Below are 25,067 nucleotides of genomic sequence, written 5' to 3'. Positions count from 1 at the left end.
ACTTTAGTACATGTGCTGCCAGGGATTGAACTCAGGACCTCATACTTGAGAATCCAGTGCTTTATCCACTGTGCCACCTCCCAATCGCCATTCTTGATTTTTATTCATAGAAATATTTTTTCTTGGTTACTTTTTTTTTCTTTTAAATTTTTTATTTATAAAATGGAAATATTGGCAAGACCATAGGATAAGAGAGGCACAACTCCACATAATTCCCACCACAACTCCATATCCAATGGTTACTTTGTTTTTGATGTTACTGTCTTACTATCTCATTGAATGGCTTACTTAAGGTTTAATTACATTAACAGATTTTAATATATTTATCTAAATTCTTGTTACTTGAAATTTTTTGTATTCAAATACTGTGAAAATTACTGAAAATTGATTTTCATTTATTTTTTAGAAACTCAAATGAAAGATCTTGATGTAATTACAATCCCTAGTAAAGATGTTGTGATGGTACATGAACCAAAACAAAAAGTAGACTTAACAAGGTACCTTGAAAACCAAACATTTCGTTTTGATTATGCCTTTGATGACTCAGCTCCTAATGAAATGGTTTACAGGTAAGTAAATTCATTTTAAATCAGAATATTGTTCTTACTGTGTGTTTATCAATGTCCTAAAACTTGTAGGGATCTTGGCATATATATACAGGTGTGATAAACTTTTTTATTCTGGGCTGAAACAAAGCAAAAAGTGTAAGTACTATATTACACTTACATATCATATGTATAGAAGATGTTTCTGGGAAATGTTAATATTTTCTGGACTTTTATATATATATCTTTTAAACTATTACTAAATCACTATTTACATATAGAGAAATAAAAATATGAATGTTAGATAGTGATATTGTGAAATATGGGGTCAGGCAGTGAGTGGCACAGCTGGTGAAGTGCACATGGCGTGAGCGCAAGCACAAGGACTGGCACAAGGATCCCAGTTGGAGCCTCCGGCTCCTCACCTGCAGGGAGTCTTTTCACAGGCGGGTATGTGTGTTGCTTTTTTTTTTTTTTTTTAAACCTTATACTAAGATCACAGTCTTCTTCACCTCCTTAGACTTTTTTTTTTTAACTAATCTACTCTTGCTTCATACAGCATTTCTGTTTGATTGTTGAGATTATAAAGGTTATGTTTCTCTCTTTGTGCTATATTTTGCAAAGTCTTTTTCACTTTATATTTACAGTTTTTAGCTTTTCTAATACTGATCCTGTCCTAAGTATATTTGTGTATATGTTATGAGAGAGAAGTGACAAAAAGAGAAAATACTGCTCAGTTCTGGCATGAGCTTGTGTTAGGAACTGAACCTGCAATCTGGAGCTTCAGGCATACAAGTTAGTCTGCTAATGAACTGAATTGTCTCCCCAGAATTCCCTTTTATATTCTACTTAATTGAGAAGTTCTTTTTGTCTCTTCCTGCCTTTTTTTTTTTTTTTAAGAGAGAGAAATTGAGATGGGGGAATAGAAAGAGAGAAGAGAGGAGTCAGGCAGTAGTGCTTCGGGTTAAGTGTACATGGCACAAAGCATAAGGATCCTGGTTTAAGCCCCCAGCTCCCCACTTGCAGGGGAGTCGCTTCACAGGTGATGAAGCAGGTCTGCAGGTGTCTGTCTTTCCTCCTCTCTCCATTTCTCTGTGTCCTATCTAACAACGACGACAACAGCAATAATAACTACAACAATAAAACAAGGGCAACAAAAGGGAATAAATAAATTTTAAAAAAAGAATGAAGAGATACCTGTGGCACAGCTTCACTGCTCATGAAGCTTTCCCCCCAGCAGGTGGGGGGATTAGAGGCTTAAACCTTGAGTCTTAATAAATTTTTTAATCCCAACAGCATATTTTTAAATGTCCTTTGAAACCATTGTCATCTGACACATTGTTAGAGCTTAGTACTTGCTGAATAACTGATTTGTGAGTTGCTTGAATTTTACTTTAAACAGCTTTATATAGTTCTAAGATAGATAGTCATTTAAGTGTTTAAAATCAACAAGCTAAGTGATCTCACAATTGAAACTATTAATTTGTTTAGAATCAATTAGGTATCTTTTTTTAAGATTTGGTATTACTTTTCATTTCTTGTTTAAGAATCAATAGCACATTCTGACTTACAAAGTTTATTTTAAGGTTTACAGCTAGACCACTAGTGGAAACTATATTTGAAAGGGGAATGGCTACGTGCTTTGCTTATGGACAGACTGGAAGTGGAAAAACTCATGTAAGTAATTATATCAGTTACATCTGATGTGAAGTTGCAGTTTATTTTTTTTCCTTATGCCTCAGTTCTAATACCTAGTTTTTCAAAGATTTATTCTTGATAATTCCTATTCTGTATTTTCTTTTTAATTTACAGACTATGGGAGGTGACTTTTCAGGAAAAAACCAAGATTGCTCTAAAGGAATTTATGCATTAGCAGGTAACTGTCCTTTCTGCATAGCATTTATAATTTTCTCCTATAATATTGATCTGACTTTGACATAAGATCTAGAAATATTGTCTAGAAACAAGGATAAAGTTAATACTCAATATACTTGAGGATTCCTCAAATTCTGATTGAAGAGAGCTATGAAATTGTTTTAGTGGTAAAAATCTTGATTTGTGACTAGCTTCTTTTTTATTATTGCTTTGAAAGTGATATTACGGAGATAGCATAATGGTTATGCAGACAGACTTTCATGCCTGAGACTCCAAGGTCACAGGTTCAATCATAAACCAGAGCTGAGCAGTGCTTTAGAAAAAAAAACAAAAGAGGTTTTGTGATCACATACAAGAATTTATGCTATTTATTTAGAATAAGTAACATATTTTAACTAAAAAAATACTATTTCTGGTATTATTGTTCAGCCAAATTAAGGGGTTTACATTAGTCTTCCTACTTATTATCTACTATCATTCTAAATAAAGATTTTAAAATTGTGGTCTGGAAGGTGGCACAGTGGTAAAGCTTTGGGCTCTCAAGCATGAGGTCCTGAGTTCGATCCCCGGCAGCACATGTACCTGTGTGATGTCTGGTTCTTTCTCTCTCCTCCTATCTTTCTCATAAATAAATAAAAAAATTTAAAAAAAAAAGATTTTGAAATAGAAAATTTGAATTGCATTTTTAAAATGATCTGCTACATTTTAACACATTTTTTATATGTAATTTTTGACAGCTCGAGATGTCTTTTTAATGCTAAAGAAGCCAAACTATAAGAAGTTAGAACTTCAAGTATATGCAACTTTTTTTGAAATTTATAGTGGGAAGGTAGGTAAAAACTTAAAACTTTTTAAAAATCTCCATTGATGAAGTGTGGTTTACAGAAATTGTTGAAGAGCTAAAGGTCCACAGGTCCACATCTCTTCATATATATACCTCACCCTCCACCAGCTGTCATCCTCTTCTGTCATAGGTCACTGGGTTCCCCAATCACCCTCCTTAGTTTTTTTTATTTTAATATTGATTTATGATACTGTAAGACAACAGATATAATCCACTTCTTTCCCACCACCAGAGTTCTGTCCCCATTCCCTTCATTGGAACCTGGAGTAGTTCTCCCAAGATCACGGTTACAGATTGATTATTTCTACAACTACCTACCTATATATATTTTTTGCCCATTTTTTGTCCTATAATCATGCTTCCTCTTCCTTTTTCTTTCTTTATTGTTGTAGTTATTGGTGTCTTTGTTATTGGATAGGACAGAGAGAAATGGAGAGAAGAGGGGAGAGAGACACCTGCAGACCTGCTTTGCCGCTTGTGAAGCAACTGCTCTGCAGGGGGGGAGCTGGGGTTCGAACCGGGATCCTTATGCTGGTAGCCCTTGTGCTTTGTGCTACCTGTGCTTAGCCTACTGCACTACCGCCTGACTCCCCCTTCCTAAGTCCTTTCTAAGTCACACCTATATCTATTACTATTTCTAAGTATCTTTGCAGAGACATAACAGGGTAAGGGATTGAGAGGAAAGGTATCAAGAAATAGAAGCAAAATCCCAGAAGTTCCAGGACTAGGAGAAGTACAGATTATAAAGAGAATGGGTAAGGTCTCTTGTGGTCTTAGAGCTTAAAAAGGAGTTAGATAATTATTATAACCAAGTTAGTTGGAAGCTTGATTTTCTTTGAAAATCCATGGTTAGGATTTACTGTACTATACTTGTCCTCACCATATTTTATGTCATTTAGTGGTATCTACTAATAATAATATCTTAGATACTGACAGGACCAAATGATTCTGATCTATCTGGTCTAAGGTTGTAAGTAGTTTACTTTTTTTTTTTTTTTTAGAAAAAGGGTATTTTTTTGAAATGCTTAAACAATTTAAGCCCAGTATCAGAATTCCAATGTTTACAAATTGAAACATTAATTGCTTAGACTAAAGGAATATATATTCAGAACTAAAACCATGGTGGTTGAGGAACTTGAAATACTCAACCTATTTTTCCCCTGACACTGAATTAATATTTTGGGCCCCTTGTCAAAAATTAGATGAGCATGGGTATGGGTCACCTAGCCATTTCTAAGTATATAAGTTCAGTGGCATTAAATGCTTTAACTGTTACGCAACCATCATCACCACACAATTTTTGCATGAATCTGAGGTGTTCTGTTTGAAGTTATTTTATCATGATTTTTAATGCCGTGAGAACTGTTCAGGTTCGGCATTAAACTAGAGTAATTTTCTGTTCTTTGCACTTTTATCTTTGTTTTATGTGGTATCCAGAAATTAAATTAGACTCTCATACATGCAAAGCATGTGTTCTACCACTGAGCCATCTCTTTATTCCTTGGACATTTCTTTTTTATTGCTTAAGAGTTTTTTTTTTTTCTTTTAGTAAAAACAAATTAGTGGGCAGATTTTACTCATTCCCAGCCAACTATCATCTTCCCATTTTTAAGGGTGAAAGATTTATTAGAATGTGAGAGGACCTGAGCATTACTCTAGCATATGCAATACTAGAGATTGAACTCATAACCTCATGCTTGAGAGTCATAATGTTCTATCCACCATGTCACCTAGATGATATTGTGTATTACTTTTCTAATAATAATTACAGTTACTATAACTAATTCGCTAAAATTATTTTTGGTCTCTGAATGATTCATTATTATAGAACTGATTTTTTGTTTTTTAAAGCTAGTGTTCTTGTTTGAATTTGCTTTTCATAGGTATTTGACTTGCTAAACAGGAAAACAAAGTTAAGAGTGCTGGAAGATGGAAAACAGCAAGTTCAGGTAGTGGGATTACAGGAACGAGAAGTCAAATGTGTTGAAGATGTACTGAAACTCATTGACATAGGCAACAGTTGCAGGTAACTCTTTTTTTTAATTAAGAAAAGTAAACTTGGGGCTGGGCGGTAGCACAGTGAGTTAAGTGCACACGGTGCAGAGTGCACAGACCAGCATAAGGATCCTGGTTCAAGCCCCCGGCTACCCACCTGCAGGGAAGTCATTTCACAAGCGGTGAAGCAGGTCTGGAGGTGTCTTTCTCTCTGTCCTATCCACAATAATAATAGCAACAAGGGCAACAAAAATGGGGGGAAAAGGGCTTCCGGACCAGTGGACTCATAGTGCAGGCATCAGGCCCCAGCAATAACCCTGGAGGCAAAAAAAAAAAAAAAAAAAAAGGTGAACTTGGGCCAGAAAAGATGACTTGCTTGAATAGCGTGTGCTATTTTGCCATTCGTGTGGCCTATGCATGTTTGGCCCAACAACCACTATATTGAAGGAAGCTTTGGTGTGTGGTCTCCAACTCTCTTTTCCTCTCCCATTTTAATAAAACAAACAAACAAAAAACATAGGGCCAATGAAAGTAGTCAGAATGGCCAGCAGTCTAAGGCGCTGCGTGCAGAAAGGGCCAATGAAATAGCGCATGTGGGCAGTGTGCTGCTTTACCATACGTGCAGCCCAGGTGCAGGCCTGCTTCCTACCGTATTGAGGGAAACTTCAGTGCTATGCTCTCTTTAGCTACCTGCCTCTCTGTCTTTATTTGAAGAAGAAAAGGAAATAGGGACACTTAATTTTATAATCTGCTTTGATGCGTTGTATATAACAGAATTAAGTCAACTTATTCAATACTTGTTTGAAGACATTTCATAAAATTTTGACGTTATATTTAACTTTGAAAAGTTACATGTAACTTACTATAATATACATATTACAAATACATTAGAAATATTTTATGCTTTGAAAGTCAGGGCCCATGAGACAACTCACTGGGTAGAATGAATGCCTTATCAGACAGGGGAGGCCACCGAATGGTATTGTGATCTAAAAAACAGTATTATGATCTCAAAAGTAATTTTTGTTTTTGTCTTATGTAATGAAAATATTGTGACTTGAACATGTAAGTTGAGAATTTTTATTAATCAGAATGTCTTCATTCATACCGTAGAACATCCGGCCAGACATCTGCAAATGCACATTCATCTCGGAGCCATGCCGTCTTTCAGATTATCCTTAGAAGGAAAGGAAAACTACATGGCAAGTTTTCTCTCATTGACTTAGCTGGAAATGAAAGAGGAGCTGATACTTCAAGTGCAGACAGACAAACTAGGCTTGAAGGTGCTGAAATTAATAAGAGCCTTCTAGCACTCAAGGTAAATAAAAAGTACTTAATTATGCAGTTTTTTGTTTGTGATTTTAAATTTGTTTACTAGCCATGGAATGTTAGTATTTAATTAAGAGGATATCAAAATTTGGTTATTGTTTATATCTGCATTTAATAGAATTATAGGGAAATTTTCTTTAGGGCTGGGAAAATAACATAGTGGTTATGTAAAGAGGCTTTTATGCCTGAGACTACCAAGATCCCAGGTGGCCTTTTTTTTTTTTTTTTTTTTTCTCCTTTCCTTTTCATTGGATAGAACAGAGAAAAATTGAGAGGGGAGGAGAAAGTCACCTGCAGACCTGCTTCACTGCTTGTGAAGGGAACTCCCTGCAAGTGGGGATTGGGCACTCCAATCTGGGTCCTTACGCATATTTTTGCATTTAGTACTATGTGCGCTTAACCAGGTGTGCCCTGTTGCCCTCAAGACGTTTTCTTTATACACACTCTTTTTAGGGTGTTTAAAAGATCTGCTGGTTGACAGGCCAGTTTGAGACTACTGAGGGGGAAACTAACACGAGCATTAGTCATTATTGTCTTCTTAGAAAAGTGCAAAGAACCACAGAGCTAAGCTCAGATAGTTTCTGGAGCTAATGTAGAATAGGTGTTTTTTTTTTTTTTTTTTTAATTTAAGAAAGGAGTAATTAACAAAACCATAGGGTAGGAGGGGTACAACTCCACACAATTCCCACCACCCAATCTCCATATCCCACCCCCTCCCCTGATAGCTTTCCCATTCTCTATCCCTCTGGGAGCATGGACCCAGGGTCATTGTGGGTTGCAGAAGGTAGAAGGTCTGACTTCTATATTTGTTTCCCCGCTGAACATGGGCGTTGACTGGTCGGTCCATACTCCCAGTCCGCCTCTCTCTTTCCCTAGTGGGGTGGGTCTCTGGGGAAGCTGAGCTCCAGGACACATTGGTGGGGTCTTCAATCCAGGGAAGCCTGGCCAGCATCCTGATGGCATCTGGAACCTGGTGACTGAAAAGAGAGTTTTTTAAAAAATTATCCCAGTATTATGTCTCTTCTCTGACTAGAAAAGCACAGGTTGACAGGACTTTAAAAAGCTATGGTTTTTTTTTTCTCCTAAATTATATTTTAAAAGTTTGACTTTTTATGCTTATCTTATTCCCCTTCTAAACACTGGTCCTAGTTTCCAGAAGACTCCTTTGGGAGTAATAAAGTAGACTTTTTTTTTTCCTCCAGGGTTATTGCTGGTCTCGGTGCCTGCACCATGAATCCACCGCTTCTGGAGGCCATTTTTTCCCCCTTTTGTTGCCCTTGTTGTTGTAGCCTCGTTGTGGTTATTATTATTGCCATTGTTGATGTTGTTCGTTGTTGGATAGGACAGAGAGAAATGGAGAGAGGAGGGGAAGACAGAGAGGGGGAGAGAAAGATAGACACCTGCAGACCTGCTTCACCGCCTGTGAAGCGACGCCCTTGCTGGTGGGGAGCCGGGGGCTCGAACTGGGATCCTTATGCCAGTCCTTGCACTTTGCGCCACATGCGCTTAACCCACTGCGCCACCGCCCGACCCCCTAAAGTAGACTTTTATTGTTGTTGTTTAACCTCACAGTCTTGAATTAGGGTTTGTGTAGGAATATTTTGCTATGTTATAAACCAATAAGAATGTTTAGAGCTGTCAGATCTTAAATGTTAGAGTTGTAGTAAGAAAACTTTTAAAATATGGCCAGATTACTCTTTATAAAAATATTAATCCGTGAGACTTTCTTAATTTTCAGGAGTGCATCAGAGCCTTAGGTAGAAATAAACCTCACACGCCATTCCGAGCAAGCAAACTCACTCAGGTGTTAAGAGATTCATTCATAGGTGAAAACTCTCGTACTTGCATGGTAAGTTTCTAGAAATTATAATTGCACGTTGATAATAATAATTTCAAACATACTGCAAGTGAACAGCTGTATGATCCCTGTCAATCTACTACAGGATAACATTTCAGTTATAATATATTCAACTTATGCCAACACATGAGTCTTAGAACTGGTTCACGTTGAGTGTGTGTATGTGTACACACTTCCCCCTCCTGCCGCCCCGTTTCCTTCTCTTGAGGATGAGTCACATGTTTCCACTCTTATATGTCTAGCAATTTTGAATTACATTGTCCTTATGAGTTAATACTTGTAGACTCTAATCCTTTTATGTGCTTCTAGAGATCATTTCTTTTTCTTTTTTTTTTTTTTTTATTTTGAGCAGGTGTTAACTTACCTGAGCTCTTCATAACCACTGTGGTCCATACCTGAAATTAAAATCTCTTGTTTACTTCTTTTAGGCTTTGAGTTAGTCTTATATATGTCCAGAAGTGGAATCAAACAGACGATTGAGATCATATGTAGAATTTGAGTTTTGCTCCTTCTGTGATTTTCTATCTTCTGAGACAGACTTCACTTTCCAGCTGCTAAGTCCCTACCTTCAAATTCTGTCCCTTTAGTTTCTTAACCAGCGAAATCTCAGGTTTCTAACGGAGTTTTAATTATCCTGTGTGATAACAGGACAAAATTAACTTACATACATACATGCATACATACTATAAAAGAGGGGAGGCAGATCACTTAGTGCTGTTCCCTTCTATGTGCTGACTTGTATTTTCTGCCCAATTTTAATCATTTGTTAGCATCCTTATAGAGTTTCTCTCTTAATAGAAACTTCCGTTATTTCGTCATAGGTATGGGAGAACAAATTATCTAGAGTGATTATGACATAGCTTTCCTGGTAGGGTGCATCCCTTACCATGTGTGAAGACACAGGGTTAGCCCTTTACCACGTAGGAGCACTGTGGGTCACTATGTAAAAGTTCCCCCATCAGTGGAGCAGTGCTATGATGTCTCTTCTCTCGTTTCCCTCTACCTGAAATAAAACAAATTTTCAGGTTCAGAGCAGTGGAATCATGCAATTGTGAGAACCTAGTACCATACATATACACACAGAGGAAAAAAAAAAATCTTTTATTCATGTAATATTAAGAATAGACTTTAATGAGCTATATATCAGCACCACTATATTCATTTATAATCGTATCTTTACCATTGCTTTTTCCCCCTCTATAGATTGCCACAATCTCTCCGGGAATGGCATCCTGTGAAAATACTCTTAATACATTAAGATATGCAAATAGGTATGAAAAATGATTATCCATTTTAAAATTTAACAGTAGTAGAGCAGAAAATAGCTTAATATTTGATGGGATAAATCTTATTAAATTGTTTTGTTGACTTTCAGTTTTTTTCACATTATTAAGATGACATTGAAGCCTTTTCTCTGAGAGAGATACAGAGAGAAGAACACAAAGGGAAACCAGAGCACTGCTCAGCTCTGGCTTGTGGTGGTGCTGGAGACTGAGCCTGGGACCTAAGAGCTAGAGTCTTTTTGCATAACCATTATGCTGTCTCCCCAGCCCTAGAGTCATGATTAGCAGTTCCTAAAAAAAATAAATGGAAATACACAGTTTGGGAAGAGACAGACTTAATAGAGTAAGTCTTTCCTAAAATATGATTATTTTTTTTACTTTTATCAGGTTGTGTGCGATGTTTATTACATTTAAGCATACTAAAATGATAGTCACCAGTCTATATTTCTTAAATTGTTTTGCTATATGCTGAATATTATTTTTGATAACATCCTATACTGTTGTATTTTGAGTAAGAAATGTTTGCATAGTTATTTTTGCTGTTCTGTATGAACTACGTATTTTTAAACGTAACAGTGGTTTCACATATTTTAAAACTAAACTGGATCACTGCATATGAAAGGACAAGGAACATTAAAGCCTTTTACTCCTCAAGTAATAAAATATCCTTCAGGCTGGATTGTATTTCAGAGATTTTTCATTCTCATTACATAACTGTAGAGTTTCACATTTCTGTTATCACAGATTGTATTTGTGATCTTAGCATTAAAATTCTCTTGTATTTTATTTCTAGTTTGAGTTTCTTCAGATTTTGTTGAGCACAAATATTTGTCCTGTTTCTTTGTTTTAATTACTATGAAGGTTTCTTAAAATCTGTTCAGTTGTCAAATACACCTGCATACAGGAATACCCCAAAATTAGTGAATAATTTACTGCATACTTGTAGAATGATAGGGGCTGGATAGTGATGCACCCGGTTAAGTACACGCATGACCATGCGTGCCAGTCCCTATTCAGGGCACCATTTGCCGGTCTAACGACCAGGGACTCATGGCTGAGCTGGGAAGCAGTATCTCTTTATTGCGGGGCTAGCTTCGCAGGAGAGACTGGGACTCTCAAGAGTTGGAAGTGTGTTAAAGCAGAAGAGCAGCTGTATATATACTCACCACATAGGGTGGAAACAGGATGTGACTTAGAGAGGGTGGAGCAAAAAGAGATTGGTTGAAATCAGGGTGTGACAAGGAGAGGGGGCAGAGCAAAAAGAGTATGAACCAGCGGGGATTAAACCAATGCCCTGCAGGCAGGGTGGGTCTAGTGGTTATGTAAATAGACCACAGAGATTAAGCAGTACTGCCCAACACATGCGCAAGGACCCAGGTTTGAGCCCCTGCTCCCTGCCACCAGGAGCGATGCTTCATAAGTGATGAAGCAGGTTTGCAGGTATTTCTCTTCCTCTCTCCTACCTCCCCATGTCCCCATTTCTATCTGTCTTATCTAATAAAAATAGAAAGGTAAGAAGGGGGGATTGCCACAGTGGATTTATAGTACTAACACTAAGCCCCAGCCATAACCTTAGTGGTGATAGATAGATAGATAGATAGATAGATAAATAGATAGGGGGCTGGGGAGATAGCATAATGGTTATGTAAAAGACTTTAATGAGCCTGAGGCTCTGAGGTCTTAGGTTCAGTCTCCAGGTCCTCCATAAGCCAGAGTTGAGCAGTGCTCTGTTCTTTCTCTGTGTCTTTCTCTCTGTAGCTCTCTTTTAATTAAAATAAAATGGTTTTTAAAAGATTAAATAAATAATATACTTCTAGAATGAAAATTCCTGTCATCAGATCAGGTAACAGAATTTTGCCAACTTCCCCCTAAAGTTACTACTCTCTCTTCTGGGTCACATGGATAATGTTTCCCCAGTTCATTCAGCCGGTACAGCCTTTATCCTGACTTCTGATGGATAATTTTTCTCATTTTTCTTTAAACTTTTTTGTAACTTATTATTATTTGTTAGATAGTGACAGAGAAATTGAAGAAGAAGGGGGAGATAGAAAAGAGGTAAAAAGAGACAGCTTCAGTACTGCTTCATAATTCATTAAGCTTTCCCCCAGCAGGTGGGGACCAGGGGATTGAACCTCAGTCCTTGCGCGTGTGCCAGTGTCTGGCCCCTGTTTTTTTATTTTTTAGATAATCTTTATAATTTATGAATGTATCCCTGAACATTGATAGCTAATATATTCTTTAAAATGTAACAAGAGTTTTAACTGTTTTCTAAATTCGATTCCTTTTAACTTTGAATTGGCTGAAATTCCTCATGAATTTCATGTACTTTGAGTTTGTCTCTCGATAGATAGATAGATAGATAGATAGATAGATAGATAGATAGATGGAGATAGAGATATAATCTCTCTGTGTATGTATGTATGTATACACACACACACACACACACACACATATATATATATATATATAGTAAATGGGGAGAGGTCTAAGATGTTTATTTCAAAATTTTTCACAAGAATGGCCCAGGAGTTGGCAAAATCAATAATAGGGTAAAGCATCACATGTGTCTAAACATTTAGTACAAATAATTCTACTACCACTTCTGAGGAATAAAGATTTTTAGCTTCGCTTAATAGTAATTTAAGTCCTGTTGCTAGTAGGCTTTGTATTGGATGTGAGAATTTTGAATAGAGGGGAAATATATGGCTAGGGACTCATAAGGTATCTAGGTGAAAAAAATAACTATTGAAATAAACTTGAAGATTCTGAAAAGATAAGAAAAGGGATGGTAGTATTAGCTATTTAGATTTGTGGTTCATTTCATGGCTCATTGTGACAAGGAGGAAGGGCAGATGAATTCAGATTGAACCTTTGACAGAGTAGACATTACCAGTAGGTCAAAGAAAGATTATAATTAGAAAAAATATATTAGTTTGATATATATGAAATTATTAATGTGAACTATACAACTATTCTTTATTTAAACTCAGTAATTTCATTTGAGTCAAGAGAAATAATGAGAAAAAAAAAAGGTATGATTAGTTTATATTGAAGTGTTTAACTTAGGATTTGTCTTCAAACTTTGGTTTGAACCTTAGCTGTGCCACATTTTCTTGAGTAAGAAAACTTTCTTCTGAGGTAACTTCCCCCCGTAAAGTGCAGGTAGCACCATAAGCTTGTTTTAATGATTGAATAATATAGAACCTATGAAATTGCTCATTTTAATATCTGACATTTAGAGTTCATTTTCCTAAGATTCTTTTTAATTAAACCAAACATAGAAAAAATACTATTTCAGTGTGTACCAGTGGTGCTTTGTAGTTAATACCATTTTAGATGCATAGGAAAGAAGTCAATTCATTCCAAACAGTGGATACTACTTGATTTGAGACCTGGCTTGGTTTTTTTGTTTGTTTTTTTGGGTTTTTTTTAGGGGGGGTGGGTGGGAGGTTAGGAAGTATCTGGGACTTATTAATACTGAAAATTGATTAAGTAGATCAGTAGCAGGCTTTTCAAACTTAAGTGATGATTAAATTAAACTTCTAGGAAGAATCATAAGAAAAAGTGAGGTCACTTCACAGGCGGTGAATCAGGTCTACAGGTGTCTTATCTTTCCTCCTCTCTGTCTTCCCCTTCTCAATTTCTCTCTGTCCTATCCAACAACAATGACATCATCAATAACAACAATAGAACAAGGGCAACAAAAGGGAAAAAATAGCCTCCAGGAGCAGTCTACTTGTGGTGCAGGCACCTAACCCCAGCAATAATCCTGGAGGAGGGAGGGAGGGAGGGAGGGAGGGAGGAAGGAAGGAAGGAAAAAGTAGGCCAAGTAGAAAAATTTTGAGATTATGGAGCTGAGGAATCAGTAATAGGATGGATCTGAGATTCAAAAACTTGTTAAAATTGGCTAATGTTCTTTTTAGGTATAATAATTATACTGGATACTGAATGAAAACTTGAAATGTGTCTTACTGTCTTTACAAGCGCATTTTCTTTTAATTTATTGCCGTCTGGTGCTGCTGCAGAGTAAAGGAGTTTGGAATTAGTCCATCAGACATTCCCTTCTCTCAGGGTGGTGGCAGTCGCCCCGATCTCTCTCCTTCCTATGAGTATGACGACTTTTCTCCTTCAATTACCAGGTCGACTTCATTCTATACATAGATGTTTGTTTTAATAGTTTCTTTTGGATTGTGCTATGCATAAATATTTCATTTATACTTTTATCCTGAACCACTTTGTTTTTCATTTTGTTTGGCAGGTGGTGACTGTACTGCATGAATTTCATCTCATTGTACTTTATTTACTTTCAAATGTTGACTTAGAAATCAGACTTCCTACCTCCCTCCTTTTTTTTAAAGATAATATCATCTTTCAGAGTTTTTTTTTTTCCATCTATACATTCTTATAAATTCTCTTGCCTTCAAGGAAATAGTAAGGGTCCTCTAGCATGTCCTCTTCCAAATGGATAACACTTTTAATTTATAGAACTTTAATTCTATAATCCTTGTACATAAGAAATGAACATATAATTATTTGAAGGTTATGACTATCAGAAAACTACAAAGTATATTTTCTGATTTTTGGCAGTAATCTAAGTGCCACTCTTAGCTTATATAGAATTTGAAGCAAAAAATTTCGTATTTGCTTTGAAACACTACCTCCATATTTGGCTAATTCTCAGATATTATGTACGATGATTGTATTTAAAGTAATTCTGAGTTACGTGAGTCTAGAGACTAAACAGCTTAGTATACTGTTATTATTTGAAATGCCACAGATTTCAAGTAAATTTGATCTAGAAAGATGATATCATCAACCTTAGTATGTTAATTGACTTGCCTTTATATGCATAAGTTATTAATTGTTCCTTTGCATAAGTCTTGTTAATTCGAGATCTTCTTGTGTATTTATAGGGTGAAAGAATTGACTGTCGACCCCATTGCTGCTGGCGATGTCCGTCCAATAATGCACCACCCACCAAATCAGATTGATGACTTAGAGGCCCAGTGGGGTGTGGGGAGTTCCCCTCAGAGAGATGATCTAAAGCTTCTTTGTGAACAAAATGTGAGTGACATAATAGTAGTTATAATTGCATAATTTAATATTTGAAAACTTATCTAAGTCAGGGGCCTACCACTCCTGTTTGGTGTGTTTTGTTTTGTTTTGTTTTTAGTATTTATTTTATTCCCATTTGTTGCCCTTGTTGTTTTATTGCTGTAGTTATTGTTGTTATCGTTGTTGGATAGGACAGAGAGAAATGGAGAGAGGAGGGGAAGACAGAGAGGGGGAGAGAAAGATAGACCACCTGCAGACCTGCTTCACGCCTGTGAAGCGATTCCCCTACAGGTGGGGAGCCGGGGCTCAAACTGGGATCCTTATGCCGGTCCTTGCGCTTTGCACCATCTGTGCTTAACCCGCTGCGCTACCGCCCGACTCCCTTTTTTTTTTTTTTTTTACAAATATAGTTTTACTGACTCATGACTGTGCTCCTTCATTTACGGGTTGTCTGTTTTCTTCCCATACCAGCAGTGATAAACACTGCATGACATACGAGCCAAAAATATGCACTGTCACCTTAAGAAAGTTTGCTGACTCCTAACCTAAATTTCTTTTTTATTTATTTTGGATAGAGAGCAAGAGGCATTGAGAGGGAAGGGTGATAGAGAGGGAGAGTTACAGACACCTGCTGCGCTGCTTCACCATTTGGGAAGCTGCCCTCCTATTGGGGGCTTGAATCCAAGGTCTTTGCACACTGTAATGTGTGTGCTCTACCAGGTGCACCATTGCCCAGCCCCAATTTTTTTTCTTTCAGCTTTTACACTGATATGAAATGGAGTGTTGGTTAAAGTAACATAGAAGGGGAAAGGTTTTAAAATTATACATATAAGACTGGGGGATACAGTACAGTGGTTCACACAAGACTCATGCCTAAGGCACCAGATGTCCTAAGGTTTAATTCCTTGAACCAGCATAAAAGCTAAGAAGTACTCTGGTTTGGTTTGGTATTTATCCATCCATGTATCTTTTAGAAAGAGAAACCACAGCACTGTAGCTTTCTTCTTTGTGGGTGGTTAGACTCAAACACTTACCGAAGTGAGATGTTCCACCTGCCACGTGAGTGTGCGTGCGTGCGTGCGTGCGTGCGTGCGTGCGTGTGTGTGTGTGTGTGTGTATGTTATTGTGGTTGTTGCTGTTTTTTGTTTTGCCTTGCTTTAAGAGTTACAATTACAGTAGCCTGGGAGTGGGTGTGGTATTTAGAGCAATAAATTTACAAGATGAGATCACATGTTATGGAGGGCATAAACTGAAATCCTTGTGCTTGGTACTTGTACACTCTACTAGGTGTGCCACTGCCTGGCCCCTCCATTACTCTCGACCTGTAAAAGAAAATGTGGCTTAGCCTTTCATATTGTATTTCAGGACATAGAAAAGCTATTTTGGGGGAGCCAGGCAGTGGCACAGGAGGTTAAGCACACATGGCGAGAAGAACAAGGACCAGAGTAAGGATCCCGGTTCAAGCCCCCGGCTCCCCACCTGCAGGGGAGTCACTTCACAGGCAGTAAAGCAGGTCTGCAGGTGTCTGTCTTTCTCTCCCCATCTCTGTCTTCCCCTCCTCTCTCCATTTCTCTGTCCTGTCCAACAACAACAACAGCAATAATAACAACAATAAACAACAAGGGCAACAAAGGGGGGGGGATTTTTTTAAAAAGAAGAAAGAAAAGCTATTTTGGGGCCGGGCGATAGCGAAGCAGGTTAAGCACACATAGTGCATAGCACAAGGGCTGGAGTAAGAATGCCAGTTCAAGCCCCTGGCTCCCCACCTGTGGGGGGGGGGGTCACTTCACAAGCGTGATGCAGGTTTGCTGGTATCTATCTTTTTCTCCCCCTCTGTCTTCCCCTCCTCTCTTGATTTCTTTGTCCTATCCAACAATAACAAGCACAAGGGCAACAGAGTAGGAAAAACGGCCTCCAGGAACAGTGGATTCATGAGCCCCAGCCATACCCTGTAGGCAAAACAAAGAAAAAAAATAAAAGCTATTTTTAGTAGCCTGGGAGTTGGCACTTGGAACCTCGAGTTGATTTCTGACACTGAATAATATACTTATGGTGCTCTTGTCCTCTCTCTGTGTCTCTGTCTCCCCCTTCTCTCTCATTAATGACATAAAAAAAAAAAAACATTTTATTTTAAGGAAGAAGAGGTTTCTCCACAATTGTTTACTTTCCATGAAGCTGTCTCACAAATGGTGGAAATGGAAGAACAAGTTGTAGAAGATCACAGGGCAGTATTCCAGGTAAGATGGAGCCTCACATCTTAAAATCTGGTTCCTATCCCAATAACCTAAAATAAAACTGTTTCTGTGTGCATGCTTAAAGTCTCCTTTCTAGCCTCTATTCCTTCTTTGGTGTTGAAAATTCTGTCTATAAATCAGTATCTGTTTGTAAAGCTGAATGTACAGTTTCACTTTGGGTCAACATTTTTATTCAGGGGGTGGGCAGGGCAGGCCAGACCACAGCATCCATGCTTCCCTTGGGGTGGTGGCACTCCTACAAGGTGCCTGGGCTTAGATATGGTTCACACAAATGGCAAGGCTTATTCCCTTGCCAGTGACCTCTCCACCCTGTAAACAGCTCTAGTCCATTCAAGTTGAACTAAAGTGTAAAGACAAATCTTAGATCATTCCAGAATAAGATGCACATTCATTGAAAGATAGTAGTTTTAGGACTAGAGAGGTAGCTCTTCTGGTTGCTTGAGTGCCTGCTTTGTTTAACATGCCTGGGAGGGACTGTGACAGTGGAGGCAGCTGTGGTGCTACGGCACCTTCCTTTTATATCTGAATGAAAGAGTGACCCGGAACAGCAGAGTTGTTCGTGTGCAGGACCTGCCTCCACCAGATAAACTGAAATAAAATGTTAATTTTAACTAAACCCTTTATATGACTCTGTCTGTCTCTCTCTCTCTGTCTCTGTCTGTCTCTCGATGTCCTTCTCCCTCTCTGATACAGAGGCAGAGAAAGAATGAAAGAGACCACAGCAGCTCCAAGTGAGCTATTTTACCAACCCTATATGAGTTTCTTCAGAGGCCTGTGTATTTAGATTAAATTGAGGACACTTGGGAGTCAGGCGCTAGCGCTGCGGGTTAAGCGCACGTTGCGCAAAACGCAAAGACCGGTATAAGGATCCCGGTTCGAGCCCCCGGCTCCCCACCTGCGGCAAATCATTTCACAGGTGGTGAAGCAGGTCTGCAGGTGTCTGTCTTTGTCTCCTCCTCTCTGTCTTCCCCTCCTCTCTGCATTTCTCTCTGTCTTATCTTAACGACATCAATAACAACAACAAGAAAAAGATAACAAGGGCAACAAAAGGGAAAATAAAAGAAAAATAACAAACAATAAATTGAGGACACTTGGCAATTTAAGAAAATGCTCGGGGGGGCAGGTAGTGCACTAGTTTAAGCGCACATGGCACAAAGCGCAAGGACAGGCATTAAGGATTTTGATTCGAGCCCCCGGCTCCACGTGCGGGGGGGAGAGGGGGGGGTACCTCACAAGCAGTGAAGTAGGTCTGCAGGTGTCTGTCTTTCTCTCCCTCTCTTGTTTTCTCTTCTCTCGATTTCTCTCTATCCTATCCAACAACAGCAATGACAACAACAATAATAAAGAACAACAAATAAGAGAACAAAAGGGAGGAATGGCAGAGCAGTGGATTCGTAGTGCAGGCACTGAGCCCTAGTAATAACCCTGGAGGCAAAAAAAAAAAAAAAAGAAAGAAAGAAAAGAGAAAATGATCTGTATGCTCATCTTACAAAGCACAAAACTTACATGCCTGAGGCTCCTGGTTCAATCTTTGCAACTGCATCTACCAGAGTGGTGCTCTTTTCTCCCGTGAAACTGTCTATAATATAATAAATATATAATTATATATAATAATAAAATATAATAAATCTTAAAACCAGAAAATTGTTTGTCATTTAAAAACCATCCTTTCCTTTTCTGACACTGTATAATTAAATATACATATGAATAAATATACATAGTAGGCCTTTGTTAAATAGTTCTACTTGGTGATAAGAGTCAGGTTTGATTAGTCATTGAATTACATTGCTGTTTGGGAAATTACAATTGTATGTACCCAGAACTACTAATTCTGAATGATGTGACCTTGCTGTAATCCATGATTTATGGTGGTGTTAGAAAATGACGTTTATACATTCTACATCCATAAAATCAGTTAATAATAAAGGATTTTCTTAAAAGTATTTATGAATAGAAAGTAACTGTTAGACTTAGTTCATTTGACTCATATTGGCTGTCCATTAAGCCCCTTATAGTCACAATTAAAAAAGTCTAGTTTTTTATTTTTTATTCCTCTTTTTAAAAATAATTTACTTACTGAATACAGAGAGAAATCAAAAGGGGAGCTAGAGAGGGAGGCACCTGTAGTACTGCTTCACAGCTCGTGTCTCTGCAGGCGGGGTCTGGGTTCTTGAACCTGTCTTTGTGCATTGTAATGTGTGTGCTCAACTGTTGGCCCCAGGACAAGTTTTTTTTTTAATATTCTCTTTTGTTGCCCTTGTTGTTTTATTGTTATAGTTACTGATGTCGTTGTTGGATAGGAGAGAAAGACAGACACCTGCAGACCTGCTTCACCACCTATGACGCACTGGGGAGTCATAGTGGGGACTGGGGAGTCCCCACTGCAGGTGGGGAGCTGGGGGCTCGAACCGAGATCCTTATGCTGGTTCTTGCGCTTGCGCCACGTGCGCTTAACCCACCTCGCTACTGCCCGGCTCCCCCCCTCCCCTTTTTTTTTTTTTTTTAAATACATGAACACTGCTTCGCTCTGGGAGTGCTGAGGATTGACCTTGGGAGCTCATAGCGTCAGGTGTTACGCTATCTCCCTAGCCCTAAGAAACATTTCTTAATTTTACTCTATAAATAGAAATATTCTGTGGATAGAGAATGCGGGTTTGAATGTTTGATTATACTTACCACATGGAATTCGTATTTGTCTTAGAGTGATCCATATTGGATTATTTTTATTATTTGTCTTTTTTAGGAATCCATTCGATGGTTAGAAGATGAAAAGGCTCTCCTAGAGATGACTGAAGAAGTGGACTATGACGTAGATTCATATGCTACACAACTTGAAGCTATTCTTGAGCAAAAAATAGACATTTTAACTGAGCTTCGGGGTAATTCTATTTTCATTTCAGTGTTGAAATTTGCTAAAATTTGTAAGTAATCAGTAAAAGAATTGCACATTACAAGAAGATATCTGACATTAAAACTATAGGTTCCATTACATCTTTCCATGGTATAAAGGCAGATTAAATCAGCCTGTTTTTTTTTTTTTTTTTCCCTAAAAAAGAAATATGGAGTTAACATTTTACATGCTCTCTACTCATTTTTTCTTTGTCTTTTAGATAGTATTTTTTTTATTAGATAGACAGAAATTGAGAGGGGAGGAAGAGATAGAGTGGGAGAGACAGACACCTACATTCCTGCTTCACCACTCGTGAAGCTCTCCCCCTGAAGATGGGGACCAGGGGCTTGAACCCGGATCCTTATGTACTGTGATGTGTGCGTTTAACCACCTCCTGGCCCCAGTAAGAATATTTTATGATCAAAAGGGGAAAGCATGTTTTAAATCAAGACAGGAAATGGGGGGATTTGAGAAACAGATCAATGGGTAGGACACATGCCTTCCCATGTGCATGGCCCAGGTTCACACCCCAGCACCGCATGAGAGTTGCTGTGGCATCAGAAGAAGCTCTTTGGACTATGGTGTGCCTGTCTTTGTCTCTGTCTCTTTCTCTGTTTCCCTATCTGAGTGCTAGAACAGTCTAGATAGAGTAGTGACATTATAGGTGCTTAAGGCCCATACATTACAAAAGGAAAAGGAAAAAAAAAAAAAAGTGGGAGTGGAGGTAGGGGCAGTCATAAGATTACTACCATTTGCTTGGCAGGCGAAGTTTGTGTCTTACACATGCAAAACTTCATGAGTTTTTCTTACCTTATATACAACTTCAGATTTGGTTTTATTGTTCTGCTCATTTCTTAGACGTCAGTAAATTAGCTCCAATTATCTGTGATAGGCATCTGGATGTAGTTGTATTTCCAGATTGAAATTGCTAGCTCTTAGCTCCAAAGCTGCTTGATTCTTTTTTTTTTTTTTTTTAATATTCCCTTTTGTTGCTCAGCTCTTAGAGAGGGAAACTGACTTAGAGATAATTTTGTTATTAATATAAGACGCTTAATAGCAGTTTATTTCTATAATATTATCAGGTACCATATATGTTCATCCTTAAGTTCATTTCTAAATTTTCTGTGTTTTAACATCATTGTTCTTTTGAAGAGATTCCAGCTTTGTATCATCCATTTGTCCTGTTAACACTTTGAGTTAAATAAGGTCCAGTGTTTTTTGAATATTTATTCATTTTTTTACATATTTAAAAATGTTATCCAAAAGGAATTTAAATACAATTTTTTAATTTTATTTATTTTCCCTTTTTGTTGCCCTTGTTGTCTTTTTGTTGTTATTGTTGTTGTTGGAGTACAGAGAGAAATGGAGAGAGGAAGGGAAGACAGAGAGGGGGAGAAAAAGACACCTGCAGACCTGTTTCACTGCCTGTGAAGCGATTCCCTTGCAGGTGGGGAGCCGGGGGCTCGAACTGAGATCCTTACGCCAGTCCTTGCACTTTGCACGTGCGCCTAACCCATTGTGCTACCACCCGACTCCCTTAAATACCATTTTAAGGAATGAGCAATAGTACACCTGGTTGAGTACATGCATTACAGTGCAGAAGACGTAGGTTCAAGCCCCCAGTCCCCATCTTCAGGGGCAAGTTTTATGTGTGGTGAAGCAGTGATACAGGAGGCACTCTCTCTGTCTCTATCCAAAATAAAGATTTTAATTAGGTCCAGATGGTGGCATATCCCATAGTGCACACATGTTACAGTGAGCAAGAACCCAAATTCAAGTCCCTCGTCTCCTCCTATGGGAGAAAAGCTTCACAAGTGACAAAGCAGTGCTTACAAGTATCTTTCTCTCCTGTCTGTCCCTTCCCTCTCAATTTCTTTCTCAATCCAAAACTTAAAATATAAACTTAAATATATATCCAGTTTGGGTTGGGGAGATAGCATAATGGTAATGCAATATATATATATATATATCTTTATTTTGCCACCCAGATTATTGCTGGGGCTTGTAGCCTATATAGTGAACCCATAGCTCCTGGCAGCCATCTTTTTTCTTCTTTCCTTCCTTTCTCTCCCCCTCTTTCTTTTTCTTTTCCTTTGATAGGACAGAGAAATTGAGAGGAGAGGGAGAAGTAGAGGAAGGGAGAAACAGATACCTGTAGTACTTGCTTTACCACTTGTGAAGTTTCCCCACTACAAGTAGGGACCAGCAGTTTGAATCTGAGTCTTTGTGCATGGTAACATCTGCCCTTAAGCAGGTGTGCAACCATTCAGCTCCCACAAATAGTTTCATGCTTGAGGCACCAAGGTCCAAATTCAGTCCCCAGCACCACCATAAACCACAACTGAGCAGTGCTCTGACAAAAATTAATTAGTTACATTTTTAACTGAACACTGAATATGCCAGACCAGAAACCTGTTGAAGATAGATGTAAGAAAAAATAAGTATTTACATAATGAAACTTGATATAATTAGCATTGTGCTTAGTTCTGTCTCTTAATAACAAAACAAAAAGAAAAATTCCGAATTATGAAAGAGAGCGGACTTGATAGAACCCCTAAAGTTGTGTCCTGGATTGCTCGTAATACAGTACTTACTCCCTTGTTCTTTTCTTTTTCCAAGATAAAGTGAAGTCTTTTCGTGCAGCTCTACAAGAAGAAGAACAGGCCAGCAAGCAAATCAACCCCAAGAGACCCCGCGCCCTTTAGATCTGCTGCTCAAGGATCCCCAGAACCTTCACTGTTGTCACATCCAATGGGGTCAGCTGTAAGGGCCATCTGAACGTTTGAAATTTAAGTGTCTGTGGAAAATGTCTTGTTCCTTCACCTGAGTGACATTTGAATTTTGTGAAACACTCCTTTGTCTACAAAATACTTCGCGTTCAGGAGACCCAACCAAGATTTGGGGAACACGAAGCGTTTCGCTTCACTCACCCAAACAGTGATTTACTTTTGGAGATCCTTGCCAATTTCATTTCCTTTATGATGAAGTAAGATTGTGGACCTGATCCAGAGATGAATAGTAGGGGGAAGCATTTCCTTTTAACTTGGTTCAGTTTTCGTAGCAAGACTGAACAGTTTTAAATACTTTGCGTGCATGCATACCTCATCAGTGATTGTACATACCTTACCCACTTCTAGAGGCAGCTGTGCTCACCTCTTCCTGCTTTGTGCCTTGTCTAAGGCTACCGACCCTAAATTTCTGAAGCACAGCCAAGATAAATTACATTCCTTATTTGTTACTGTAAATTATCTTTATTGTGTGTACATTTTTTATTGTATTTGAGACATTTTTGTGTGTGACTAGTTACTTTTGCAGGATGTGCCATATCATTGAATGGAACTAAAGTCTGTGACAGTGAACATAGCTGCTGGACCATTCCATCTTACATGTAAGAACTCTGGAATTATGATTTTAAAACCATTTAAATGTGGTTATAATTTTCTCAGCATTTTCTTTGTAAAGAACTAAAATATAAACTAGTTGGTGTATAATAAAAAGTAATGAAATTCTGAGAAGGGTTTTATCTTAGGAAAATACATACATATATATGTATATGTATATATATATATATATGCAGTGTGTATTCCAGTGTGGTAATAACAAGACTAATAGTGCAGTCTGATCCTTACCAATACCATTACTTAAGTTAAAGTGTCCATTAGCACCCGAAAGTGTTCCTTTTAAAGGTCCTATAAAAGGAAATTGGCTCCTGATGCATGAACAATTTACATGTGCATTGAAATTAGTCCATAATAAAAACTTAGTTTAAGCCTAGAGAGTACATAGCTCTCTTGAGGAAGAAATAAGTTTTAAAAAAGCTTACCTTGCCTTAAGTGGCAGATCTAACCCAAGTTCCATCCATTACCTGTTGTGTAATGTTTCACCATTGTTTGGTAAGAATCACCAAAATCTCGCCAACAAATTGATGTAGGGTAGGCTACTTTATAAATGGTAGCGTTTATTTTCGTAGAGTGCTTATTTTCTAAAGTGCTTCTACAAGGAAGAAAACTGGCCTCTTTTCATGTAAATATTTTTGTTAAAAGATTTCTATATATCTCTAGGAGTTTCCCTGATTCCCTAAGTTCAGGAGTAGATTAACAAAGTCTGCTAAGGATATCTTGTTTTGATTTACTCTGGGGATCTGTTAGCTTATTCATAGGAGTCAAAGGGAAGCTATGAGTAGTCATATGAGCCAGATTCCCTACTTCACTGTTCATAGAACTCAGAGGGTGGTTGTGGGAAATCCTACTACTATGATGAAAAGCTCCTCTGTAAACTTGAAATCTAGAACAAGCGTAGATTTTCAGTGTGCTTATTAAATAAATGAAACCTACAGAATGAGTTTTAGAGATAATTTACTTTAATACAGTCAGTCACCTTTGTTTTGGAAAGGACTCAGGCTTTCTTGTAGCTAGGTTTTATTTGTGTTTATTTTTTAAAGAGGAAAAATGGAGAACTGTTAATTATTGTCCTTGTGGAAGCCGTTTTTAAAACAAATCTAACCTTTAAAGGGCAATAAAGAGATGTGTCTTTGCTCATTTTAAAGCACATTAGTTTATTTAAATTAGATGGGTACAATCTCTGGAAGGTCTCAGTATGTCCAGATGTGCTGTTTTATACTATAACAGCTTATCAAGTTATATTTTAAAAAATAGTACCAGAAAAGATCTTGGTTAGAATGATCTCCATAAGTTTTACAGAAAGGGAAAAGGTCATAAAAGGGACTAAAACTCAGTAGTTCATACGGATAGAGGGAAACAGAAGACTGAATTAAATACTAAGTTAAAATTTTCCTATAATAATAGAGATGGGACAGGTAAACTTTGCAGAGTAGTTTTATGAGATTTTTAAGTATATTTAATTATATTTATGTAACAAAAGTAGCTTGTGCAGCTATTATTTAAAGGATAAATTTAGTATTTTGGATCTAGATTAGACATTCTTTACTTTCTTGGGCTTGAAAACTGTTGTCCCTATTAGGCAGTGACAGGCATTGTTTTAACTATGTAGGGACACTTTAACCTGTTGCTTTGAAACAATATTTCAAAAACTATAATAAAACTAGATTTAATCAGTCTGCCTGTGTTGAAATAATTTGGAAACACTATTAGCTATAAAGAAAACCAGCTATCCAGGAA

The 25,067-nt window shown here is 37.8% G+C and overlaps 1 protein-coding gene across 4 annotated transcripts in view; it reads left to right on the top strand.

Moving 5' to 3' along the window:
- The window catches only part of KIF2A (kinesin family member 2A), a 60,709-nt gene extending 35,703 nt beyond the window's left edge, over positions 1–25,006 (top strand). For 2 of the 4 annotated variants that reach the window (XM_060191290.1, XM_060191291.1), the window contains exons 9-21: positions 407–569; positions 2,132–2,222; positions 2,358–2,421; positions 3,158–3,249; positions 5,148–5,290; positions 6,373–6,577; positions 8,327–8,437; positions 9,650–9,717; positions 13,755–13,868; positions 14,643–14,793; positions 16,920–17,021; positions 19,783–19,918; positions 22,549–25,006. In XM_060191290.1, coding sequence (XP_060047273.1) covers positions 407–569; positions 2,132–2,222; positions 2,358–2,421; positions 3,158–3,249; positions 5,148–5,290; positions 6,373–6,577; positions 8,327–8,437; positions 9,650–9,717; positions 13,755–13,868; positions 14,643–14,793; positions 16,920–17,021; positions 19,783–19,918; positions 22,549–22,634 — 1,526 coding nt within the window. In that variant the 3' untranslated portion in view covers positions 22,635–25,006. The remainder of the gene's footprint in view (positions 1–406; positions 570–2,131; positions 2,223–2,357; positions 2,422–3,157; positions 3,250–5,147; positions 5,291–6,372; positions 6,578–8,326; positions 8,438–9,649; positions 9,718–13,754; positions 13,869–14,642; positions 14,794–16,919; positions 17,022–19,782; positions 19,919–22,548) is intronic. The other 2 variants (XM_060191292.1, XM_060191293.1) reach the window with 1 other exon arrangement.
- The last annotated feature ends 61 nt before the right edge of the window (positions 25,007–25,067 follow it).

This window comes from Erinaceus europaeus, chromosome 5 (genome assembly GCF_950295315.1).
Source record: "Erinaceus europaeus chromosome 5, mEriEur2.1, whole genome shotgun sequence".
Classification (NCBI taxonomy): domain Eukaryota; kingdom Metazoa; phylum Chordata; class Mammalia; order Eulipotyphla; family Erinaceidae; genus Erinaceus; species Erinaceus europaeus.
Note: the sequence above shows the minus strand (reverse complement) of the source record. Positions and strands in the feature narration are given on the sequence as shown.